General features: G+C 36.0%; 1 protein-coding gene across 1 annotated transcript in view; it reads left to right on the forward strand.

The window, feature by feature from the left end:
- The window catches only part of NCKAP5 (NCK associated protein 5), a 998,748-nt gene that overhangs the window by 458,051 nt on the left and 528,402 nt on the right, over window positions 1–12,295 (forward strand). The window contains exon 4 of the mRNA XM_058434310.1: window positions 5,917–5,980. Coding sequence (XP_058290293.1) covers window positions 5,917–5,980 — 64 coding nt within the window. The remainder of the gene's footprint in view (window positions 1–5,916; window positions 5,981–12,295) is intronic.

Here is a 12,295-nt window from a genome sequence, read left to right on the forward strand (position 1 = left end):
GAAAGGACTTGAAATATTTGGAATATACAAGTTACTGAAGAATCCCTTATTTGTTGTGTTTTAGCATTGGAAACCCACTTTTAAAAGGGAATATAATTCAGAAGCCTAATACATAAAATAGCTTAGAGTTGGAGTGCTCTTGCTGTCATGGGACTTAGCTGCCACTGGCTTTGCCCACTGACTCCATGGAAGGACCCTGAACTGTCCCTTGGACCCCTGAGGGATCTCTGTTGGATAATCTAATAGGTTGCATTTCCTGCATAAATATCTTAAAACAATTACGGAACATGGTCCCCAAAAGACATTTGTGTTTGCTGTTCTTGTAAATTCTGCTCCTTCATCACCTAGCTGCCCTGCGTCAGGGTAACTTCTAGTTGTCTACACCTAAGCAATTTCCCCAGTTGTCAATACAGAAGGCTAGCAGCCGGGCTGGGGTTGGGGATTGCCTCCCCTGTGGCCTACACTACTCTGAAACTTTCCATGTTTTCATCACCTGTTTCCATGTGGCTGTTTGAATTTGGGCATTTCTCCATTCATGTGGTGGTAGGTCAGATATAAAATGGTGTTTCTAGTTTTTATGTATTTTACTCTCTGTTTCACCAAATCAAATGACTAGAATGCTGCCCCTTTAGAGATAGCCCATTCCTGTTGATTCATTCATTTTGTTCCTTCTTTATTGAATGCCAAAGAATATAATGTGTGGACAGTCTACAAAATTTCATGATTTATCAATATAGTATTTTCCTTTTTAAAAACTATGTAATGACTAAAACCATTAAGGTTTTCTTTCAAATTGAATTAATAAGATTTGAGAAGCACATTACAGTGTGACTGTCCTAATAGTTTGTAAAGTCCATCTCTTTTAAGCATAAAGTAGTGATGTTCCTAACATTTACACTGTATTAGGACTCTTTTATCATTTAGTAGGATGGTGGGGATAAGATAGGCTTTTGATCTGTTCCTGGAAATGTCTCTTTTATGTTACACTGCTCTTGTGAGAAATTAACATACCATTAGCATATATATTAAATCTTTCTCTGAAGCTTCAATAATTAAGAATGAGGATTCAAGGCAATTTTCTAGAACATTCTTACATTCCTACTTCTGTATCTGTCTTTCAGTTGAAGTTCTCAAAGTTTGGTCCTGGGACCCTGGGTATCTCCAAGACCCTTTCAAGGGATCTGCAAGGTCAAAACTATTTTTGTCATAACACTAAGATAATATTTGCCTTTTTCACTCAGCTTCCATGAGTGGAGTTTTCTAGAAGTCACATGACATGTTCTGTCATAACAGATTAAATGCTGAAGCAGATGTGCGAATACACCTGTCTTCTATTAAGCCAGACATTAAAGATAGTTGCAGAATTCTAAAGCAGTATCACTCTTCTCACAAAATTTATTTTTTCCCTTTATTTGCAAAATGTATTTTTGTTTTGGAATTACTGTTTAGGATGACTTTTAATAAAAATATTTTACTTATGTTGGCATGGGTTTATTGGCTTTTTGGTGATTTAATAAATACTTTAATAAATTACATTTTTATTTATATGTCATAAATATCAATAGATAATAACCTATAACAACAAAATCTCTTTGGGATCCTCAATTTTTCTGCATACAAAAGGATCAAATATTTGAGAACTCAGTACGCAAATATTTGGGAACTGCTGTTCTACAGTCCCCTCATTCAGTGCTCTTACTTAGGAATTTACTCTGTTGAAGCTTACTCAGATATTTACCTGGTGGCCTATGGAAGTTGTACTTTTCATAATTTTAGAATGTATGTAAAAAAGCTTTTGTGGTTAACCAGAACCAGAGGATACCCTGTGGGAATCAGGGTATATGAGCGCAATGTACCTGCGTTATGTACTATGTAAATGCAAGATGGTAATATTATTTAAAATTCTGTTATACTAGGCAAGTTGGTATTAGATTCTGTAACTGATTCCTCATTCAGCAAGTCACAAATACTTATTTTGTTCCTACTAAGGGGCCTTAGTAGTTGTTAAAGAGATGAACTAAATATAATCTCCACTCAGGCAACCAGCTGTTACAGTAAGATATTAACTACACCACAACTGACCACCTGCAAAAATGAATGGATCATCATTTTTGGTTGCTACTGTTGTGGTCAAGGAGGAATTTATGGTCTTATTTAGAGGAAAAATATATTGAATAAACAATCGAGTAAAATATGAGACAGTGTGTTTAATATACTTTAGATGAGAAGTTAAATGTCTCCGTGTTTCAGTATACAGAGAAAAGAGTGTGGCAAGTGAATTCAGGTATTGGTGTAGGAAGTTAATTATCATTAGCATCAAAGTAGCTTCTGGTGTTCTGGCAGTGTTTCTGTTTTTTTGTTTAGGTGGGACAAATACGGACAAGTTCACTTTGTGATTATTCAGCAACCTGGGCTCTTAGGATATTTTTCTGCGTACTTTATACTTCATTAAAAAAGTAAAGAGAGACTTTTAAATTTAAAATATCTCTGTAGCATGTTAAACTGTTTGTAGTATGTACTTAACGTTTGTCCAAAGGCTTGTTGCTTATAGTGACTTCTTATTTTGCCTTAATTTACCAAAGCTTCTCAGTAGGTGCCTCTCAGGTCCAAGGCAATGAGTCATTTGATGCTGAATCATCGGTTGGTGAATAATCTATCCTTTATCTTTCTAGTAATGTATTATTATAATATTTTTAATAAAAATAACATGAGCCAGTTGGTTTTAAAAAAACACATTTTGAGAAGTTTTTTAATCAAAGTAGTACATGCACATACTTTGGAAATCAAATGCAATGATAACATCTATAAGATGTACACATCACCTTCCCTACCTCTGCATCTTATTCCTCTGACACAGCCACTCTCCTTTCTTCTAGATCTACCTTCTAAGTTTTGCATCCTTGTATCTAAATAATATGCTTGAACTTCTGTTTCTAGATCACTTTTAAATATTATGTATTATCTTTCTATTATGGAAGATAAGAATTTAGTGTTTCTGTACCACCTGTTTCTCTGTACTTCCTTTTCTCTATTTTTTTCATTAAATAGTAAATTAATTTAGTTAATAATTACAATGATAAGTAAAGGTCATTCACAGCTGAGTCTAGTAGAAGTTTAGAATTGCATTTCTGAATAACTTTGTTTTTTCTAGCATGAATAATTGTCACTTCCTGCCATTGGCTTAGGTTTTCATGTTCCAATTTCTTATTCTTGAGCTTTAAAATAAAACTCTACAACTCTTCTCAATACTTACAGACACATAGGTAATTTATTTTGGTTCAACTTTGTTTTATTCTTGGAGTCATCCTCCTGAGGCTCTCCGTCTTCTTGCTGCAATTCAGTTTGGTTATTCTCTGGATTCTTACATAGCTGTTGCCCAGGAGCTTCTTTTTACCAAGAAAAGAAAAAAAGAAGAAAAAAAATCCAATTATTTATTGGATTTCTTGTTTCTCGTTACCTAGTCTTGCTCTTTATTTGGTAGAGTTATATATCTCAGTGAAAAAGAATTTATAGATTTATTTGATACAGATTTTGACTGTGTAATAATATTAAGTCTTTCAATCAATGAATGTGATATATATTTCTATTAGTCTCCTTCAATCCTTCTTAGCAGTGTTTTGTAGTTTTTAGTGGGTGGTCTTGCAAATCTTTTGCTAAATGTCTTTCCTAAATGTTTTAATTTTTGACATTATTATAAATAGATGCTTTAAAATTTTATTTTCCAATTGTTTGTTGCTAGTATATAAAATATAATTAATTTTTGTTCATCGGCTTCTGTCCTCTGACTTTGCTAAATTCACTTATAAGTTGTGTAGTAAATTTCATTGGATTTTCTACTTAGAAAATAATGTCACCTGTAAACAGAGACAGTTTTACTTCTTACTTTTTGATATCCATGTATTTTATTTCTTTTTCTTGTGTTATTAAACTGTATAGGAGTTTTGCTTCTATTTGCACTTTATATAAATAGGAAATAAAATATATACATTTTGTATTTGCTTCTGTTACTCAACAGCATATTTGCAGTATTCCATACATTGTTGTGATTAAGTGTAGATTATTCCTTTTCAGTGTCGTATAGTATTCCAGCATATAACTATGCTAAAGTTGACATATCTATTCTATTGTTAATGGGTGTGTGCATTTTCAGCTTATAAGATTACTAAAGTGCTATTATGAACATTCTGGTACATGTCTTTTGGTGAACATATATTTCTGTTCAGTTTAGACCTCAGAGTGGAATTGCTGGTTCATAGAGTGTGGAGTATGTGATTCTCCTGTTTTCTTTGACTTTATAAGTATTTGCCAGTGTTACCTCTATACTACATTTTTAACAGTTTCTGGGGAGAGAAGAGATAAATTCATGTGTTTAATTTTCGTATTAAAACAGAAGTCACTCATATCCTTCTTTTTCAATTATTTGTTCCATTAATTTGTTCTTTTCATTGAATTTCTTTGATCTGTTCATCAGGACTTGAGTCAGAGAATACACAGGAGCTTTCTGCCTTGATTACTTGGCCTCTCTACAGAGGCACGTGGCTTCCATCCCTTCGTGGCTCCTTCATATCTACTCTGTTGCCCCTTCTTACAGGCGTACTCACAGGTCCTGCCACAGGCTCCCAAAACTTGTATATCTGGAATGTCTCCTAGTCTAGTCTCCCTTCTTCTAGTCTGAGCCTTTAGGTATTTATTCAGAGAGAACTGTTTCTACTAAAAGACTGACCAGCTGCAACCAAACAAAAGCACGTGTCTTCTTGGTAGTCGTAGGCATTTCAAAGATCCAAGCACTTAAGAAGAAGTTTTCACTTCTATTTTCCACAGTGGGAAAATTTTCTGGGGATTGAACTGCATCCTCTGTTTGCATATAGCCAATCCTGGGCAAAGAGAAGACTAAGGGATGAAATATCACTCAAATAGTTTCTCATCTTGATAGTAGTATAGTAGTAGAAGAATATCAGGGGAAATCCTTACTAAAGATAACATTTTAGGGGTTACCAGAAGAGTTCACTTACCCCTATGACATCTATCAACTATTTTAAAGAACAATTGAAAAGCTGTCCAAAATGCAGGCATCTATCACTTTACAAAAGTATTCTTAAAATTTTGATGAATATTGGATATATTTTAAGTGAAACCAGAATTATAAGGGATCTAAAAATGAATCCCATTGTTAAATAAGGAGTACTAAGATAAATAATCTGATTTTTAAATCTACATTTTATATTACCTACACACTGAAAAAAATGATAAGCAGACTTTTTATTTAGGCTTTGAAGTAAGGAAATCTAAAATTTGATTCCAAAAAACTACTATATACCAGCTGAGGACTCAGTGTATTAGCCTTTTTGGGCCTCAGTTCTTCATCTATAAAATGGGCATAGTGAAATCACCCATGGGATTGTTGTCAGGCTCAAATGAGAACAGGTGCAATGCCCAGCATGATGCCTGTTACGTAGCAAGCATGTAACTGATTTTCTATTGTTATTTTAAAAATAGTAAGAAGTTATATTTTGTTTGCTTCCTAATATTATTGGTGTGGAGAGCAACAAAAGAAATAAAACTAATTAAAAATGCATAAGCAAAGTTGATAGAGAAAAGTCAACTAAAATATTATAGCCATGAAAAATTTATTTATGAGTGATATACGTTAATGAACTAAAAGCAAAGCATCTACTCAGCATTTAACATTTATTTAGGTATTGTAAAATCTATGGCAAAAAAGTCTTTCATGACACTCAGTGAAAACAATGCACTCATGACCAATCAGTTTAAATATTTATAGAAAGTATAGAGGAGGAAGTGAGTTAAACCAAAGAAGGAATTCCTCTAGAGACCTCAGAAGAATGTTTCACGGTCATGCCAGTGTCGCCTCTACCCTGAGAATGGTCAACTAATCATGTGCTTTTGTTTCTCCAGGGAGAAGTTGGCAGTGGCCCGACTACAGCGAGAAGTTGCCCAAAGAACAAGTGAGGGGGCCATGGTAAGTCCTGACTGCCGTCCCGTCATTCCACAACGTCCAGAGGTCTCTGGCTTGAAAGCTACTTTGCCTCATTAAGGATATCTAAGGAAAATATTTGCCTGCCACAAACTTAATGATATTTTGGCAAATGATGTATTTATAATACAATTTATACAGCTCTGCCATTTGCCATCAGAGTGAGAGATATTAATTGAAAAAAAATGAGGCTTTAAATAAGATGTTCACATGTCCAAGGATTATCAGGCTTTGTTTTCTGAAGGTCAGACTTCCAGCAGTGAGCACAGTGTCCACAAATGAGTAACAGTTCAACATAATTCAAACCTCTCAGCTCTTTGAACTTAAAAAATGAACAACAGCCATCTTAGTGTTCTGAAAAAAGAACATCAAGACGTTTGCTAATGTAATTGTCTTTATTATTTTCCTTCTCTTCACTATTTGCAATATATTTTTCCTTGTCCTTTTCAGCTTGTGCCATTTGGAAAAGTGATGTTTCCTTGTGTTTTGATTTGTACTAAAAATCAATACAGTTATTTTGGTCCATAGCAACTTCATTTTATAGACTGTCTTTGCTGAAGTATCTGCCTCTGTGCCTCTTATAACATCAGAGATGACTGTCTGGGGACCTGGGGAATGCATGTGTGGAGTAACTGCTGTTGCTACTTCTGAAGCGAAAATACAGCACCAGATTTATTTTTTCCCCCACTTACGGAAAAACAATGGAACGTGTGTAAGTTTTCAATAAAAAAATTAGATAAGTAGCATATTTTTATGCCCTGAAGGCTGCTTCCATTTGATTTCGTAAGAGTTAATTGACAGGCCATCCACTGAAAAGGCTAAGACATTTGTAAAATATGCTGGCCTCATACTTCTGTCAACAGGGAAATCAAAGGGCTAGAGTAAGAGGCCAAATGTTGAGTGGGGTCTGGAAGGCACAGTGGCCCTTGAACATGCTAAAATACTTAGGAAGGTGATCACAGTGTTTATTTTGCTAGGAATCTTAATGCAGAAAGAATCTTGAATATTCAAATGGTATGAAGAAACATTCACGGCTGGGTGTGGTGGCTCACGCCTGTTATCTCAACAGTTTGGGAGGCCGAGGTGGGCAGATCACCTGAGGTCAGGAGCTCGAGACCAGCCTGGCCAACATGGTGATACCCTGTCTGTACTAAAAATACACAAATTAGCTGGGCATGGTGGTGGGCACCTATAATCGCAGCTACTCAGGAAGCTGAGGCATGAGAATCATTTGAACCTGGAAGGCGGAGGTTGCAGCGAGCCGAGATTGTGCCATTGCACTCCAAAGACCCTGTCTCCCAAAAACAAATAAATAAATAAGGAAACATTCACAAGCATCTTTGAGCAATGAAATGGAAACAAGATGGAGAAAATAAAGGCCTAGTTGGATGGTGGAGTGAGCATTTCCAATCTGGACTTTTCACTGCATTTCAAAATGTTGATAGGCTAGGTCATTCCGTAATGTTTCTGTCTTTAGTTTAGGACTAGCTCCTGCTCACTACTTCGTCAGTGATGTTCTAGTTGAACATGAGGAAGTAACTTTCGTAGGTCAGTTTCCTCATTTTTAAAATGGGAAGGTGGGAATTTTGTGATTCCTTTAACTTAGTGGATCATGATTTTAAGCATTTGCCCGTGTGAAGTTTTTGTGATATGAATCTCTTTCATGTAATAACTAAATGTTATTTAAGCTCACAGGAAGAACAGGCCTTGAAAGAATGAACTTTCATTCTTTCTCACTCGGACGTTGAACGTACTTGAGTTGAAATGATCTCAGACAGCTGTCTAGTCTTTTACAAAGACAAACCCCCTTTTTAAAACATTATAGAAGTTCAGTGTAGAAAATACCCAGAAAACACAGGCACAAGGACAAGCCCAGTTGCTTAAAAAATGACTTTGGAAAAGTTACGAATGTTTCATTATTCTAATTTTAATTATGGTAATGAAAAATCACACATTTGTATTGATTGGTTAGGCAAATGTTTATTAAAAAAACCACTTATTATGTGCCAAACACTATTCTAGGCACTGGAGAAAGAGTGAACACAGGCAAAATCTGACAGCTTACAGTCCAGTGGTTGGTGAGACAGATATTCAATGTAATTAAAATGTTAGGACATAGAAGCAGCTATGAGAAAATAAAAGAGCAGGGTGGGGGAGATTGGTAGTTATAGGGGCTCACCATTTAAAATAGAACATGCATAGTATTGGGAGGCCATTGGAGGAGGATCATTTGAGCTCAGGAGTTCGAGCCCAGCCTGGGCAACATAGTAAAACCCTGCTCTACAGAAATATAAAAAATTAGCCAGGCGTGGTGGTGCACGCCTGTGATCCCATCTACTTGGGAGGCTGAGGCAAGAGGATTGTTTAAACCCAGGAGACAGAAGTTGCAGTGAGCCATGATCATACTACCACATTATAGCCTGGGCGACAGAGCAAAACCCTGTCTCTAAATAAATAAATAAATAAATAAATAAATAAATAAATAAATAAATAAAATAGAACAGGCATAGTAGTAAATCACTGAAAAGTTAATATCTGAGCAAAACCTGAAGTAGATGAAGGAGTTTATGCCATGGAGATGTCTGGGGGAGGGGGATTCTAGCAGGGATATCAGCAAATGTAAAGGACTGGAGTGCCAGGGGACTGCACGCGGGCAGGGCTGGCTTGAGAGGAGTGAGGGGAGAAGGTGAAGAGTAAAAGAGAAAGCAAAAAGTGATGGGGTTGGGGGGGTAGGGAGGGTGGGGGGAATGAGTGCACCCTCAAGGTCTCAACGGATCCCTGACTCATGCTTTGAGAGATGGGAACCATTGGAAGGCTTCTAACAAGGCCTAAGTATTAAGTGATTGAACTTAATACTATTCATATTTATTCTTACCATCTCCCTTCCCATTCCATGATTTGTCGCATTTCAATTCCTTGGAGACACCATAAGCCCTGACTTTCATTAATTTATTTTAGTTTTTCTCCCTCTTTCTCAGTAACTGTTTCTCCCTGTTCCTTTACTTAGTCAAACTCTTCTGAGTTTTCTATTTAATTATATGCTTCAGCTTTTCTGCTCCTAGAATTCATTTATTTCTGAAGTCCTGATTCTTTCGGTATCTGACAGCTCCTAAAAAATCAGGCTGTTCTATTAATCCTTTAAATTTAATTATTGCTGTTACAAGGTTTGTTTCACAGAACTTTTGTGACATCTATAGCAGAAATGGAAAACAGTTCATCACAACTAGATCACCATATGTATTTAGAGACTACTGTTTACAGTTTTTTTATATTTTTATTCACATGAAAGGAAAAATGGTGTAGAAGAAATTATATAAGCAGTCTTTACAGAAAAGCTATATAATTAAATTGAGGCTGATATTTATTTTTAAAAAGTTATCAACAAACCTGTTATAATCAAAATCTTCAGTACAAAGCATGCCCTCTTTAAAATTTGGTTTTATGTAATGAATCTCTACACTTACAAGTTTTAAGATAGTACCAAGGCAGCATTTTGAGAGATTTATTTTACATTACATTATATTATGTTATGTTATGTTATGTTATGTTATGTTATGTTATGTTACGTTACGTTACATTATATTATATTATATTACATTATATTATTTATTTTTGAGATGGAGTTTCGCTGTTGTTGCCCAGGCTAGAGTGCAGTGGCACGGTCTCGGCTCACTGCAACCTCTGCCTCCTTGGTTGAAGCGATGCTCTTGCCTCAGCCTCCAAAGGAGCTGGAATTATAAGCGCTCACCACCACACCCAGCTCATTTTTGTATTTTTAGTAGATATGGGGTTTCACTAAGTTGGCCAGGCTGGTTTCGAACTCCTGACCTCAGGTAATCCTGCCTTGACCTCCCAAAGTGCTGGGATTACAGGCATAAGCCACCGTGCCTGGCTGAGATTTCTTTTATTTTTTAATAAGCTTTTAATTTTGAAATAATTTTAGATTTACAGAAAAGTTACACACCTACCTACCCTTTACCCATTTTCCCCTAACGTTAAACATCTTATATAATTATGGTGTAATTGTCAAAACTAAGAGATTAACATTGGTATACCACTACTAATTAAACTTAAGACTTTATTAGAGCAGTTTTTCTAGCAATGCTCCTTTTCTGATCTAGGATCCAGTACAGGGTACCACACTGCATTTTCTTCTAAAAAGAAGATGACTCCTTTTTAATGGCTAAGTGAGCACATATGTAGAAGTAGAAGTAATCCGAGCTTGAAAGTGAGACCAGCCTGGATCCAAAGTCCATTCCCACCAGTAGCTACCTAAGTAATGTTAGCTTGGACATGTTACTTCACTGTTTTTTTGTTTGTTTGTTTGTTTGTTTTAGTCAATTTTGTCTGCTTTTTTGTTCTGTTAACTCAGATCTTTATTTTTGGCAACTTTCTTCAGCATACTAGATGTTTTAGATTTGTTTTCTTTGTTCTTAATTTCCTCTTCCAGGAAATAAATGCCACCACTGTTTTTCATACTTACTGTTCAGTATTTTTTACAAACTCTCTGAGATTATATTTCTGTTCATTCTGGGAGGTTGTTTCAGCTTGTGCTGAAATATCACTGGCTCAGTTTACTGAGAGGCCTCTTCTGTCCTTAACACTTCAGTGTTGTCTTCAATACTGGTATGTATAAAAACGGTCCATCCCACCCCAAGAGTATGAAGGTATTCATTCTCATTATCTTCTAGAACTTTTATAGTTTTTTAAATGTAATTTTTTGCACATTTCAGATGGAATTAATTTGGCATGAGGTAGAGATCAGAGAGAAATTTTTCCCCAAATTAATAGCTAATTTTTCAACATCATTTAATGAATGGTGCAGCCTTTATTACTACCCTTACCGTATTACAAATGCTCATATCAACCTACATCAATTACTTGACTGCTTATACGTTTCCGTTGAAAGTTCTGTTACGCAAACTAGTCCTGAAAATAGAAAATGAGATCCTCAACTCACTTTTAAAAAATAAACACTTTTTATTACAGAAAAATTGCAAATATAGTCTAGAGTGTTTTTGTGTATCTTCTACCCAGTTTTCTCTATTATGAATACTTTACATTAGCATGGTACACTTGTCACAGTTGATGAGCTAATATTGATACACTATTAATGAAGTCCGTGCTTTATCCAGATTTCTGTAGTTTTAACTAATGTCCTTTTTCTCCTCCAGGATCCAATCCAAGAAACACATTAAATTTACTTATCATACTCCTAAAGCTTCTCTTGGTTTTCACAGTTTCTCAGGCTTTCCTTGTTTTTGATAACTTCGGAATTTTAAGAAGTACTGGTTAAGTTTTTGTGGCATTTGTCTCATTGGGATTTGTCTGATGTTTTTCTGACGATTAGATTTGGGTATATTTTTGGGAAGTGTTTAAACTGTGAGCTAAATTGCCATTCTTTATCACACCGTATCAAAAGTATATATTATCAACATGACCTGTCACTGTTTTTTTGTTTTGAGATAGGATCTTGCTCTGTTGCCCAGGCCAGAGTGCAGCAGTACAGTGTCAGCTCTCTGCAACCTCTCCTGCCGGGCTCAAGAGTTTCTACCACCTCAGCCTCCTGAGTAATTGGGACTACAGGTGCATGCCACCATGCCGAGATAATTTTTGTTATTTTTGTAGAGACAGGGTCTCGCCATGTTGTCCAGGCTGGTCTTGAACCCCTGGGCTCAAGTGATCCGCCTGCCTTGACCTCCTAAAGTGTTGAGATTACAGACATGAGCCACCACGCCTGGCCCAGCTTGTCACTGTTGAGATGAATCTTGGTCATTTGGCTGAAGTAGTGTCTGTCAGATTTCTCCGCTGTAAAGTTACTCTTTGCCTCCCCACCACCCTTTCTCTCCTGTACTCTTTGGGAGGAAGTCACTATGCGTAGCACATACTTATGGACGTGGGAAATATGCTCCACTTCATTGCGGGTGGAATGTCTACAGAAATTATTTTGAATTCTCCTGCATGGGACGTTTGTCTCTTCTTCCTTATTATTTATTCAATAATTTATTTATATGACTGCTTTGGTATTTATTTTATACTTTGCATTGTAAAGCAGTACTACTTTATTTTTTGGCTCAATTTATCCTAGCTTTTGGTCTTTCTGACATGCTCCCATCTTTTTTGTTGTTGTTGTTGTTGTTGTCATTGTTGTTGTTTTCCCTGTTTTTCTTAGCACTTCTTTCTTTCTGGAATTGTAAGATGCTCCAGGCTTGTCTTGGGTATTTCTTACCCCTGTCTTAGAATCAGCAATTTTTCCAAGGTCACCTGGTTCCTGTTAACGGAGAGAGGTATTTGAAACCA

Source organism: Hylobates moloch, unplaced genomic scaffold (genome assembly GCF_009828535.3).
Source record: "Hylobates moloch isolate HMO894 unplaced genomic scaffold, HMol_V3 SCAFFOLD_24, whole genome shotgun sequence".
NCBI classification, from domain to species: domain Eukaryota; kingdom Metazoa; phylum Chordata; class Mammalia; order Primates; family Hylobatidae; genus Hylobates; species Hylobates moloch.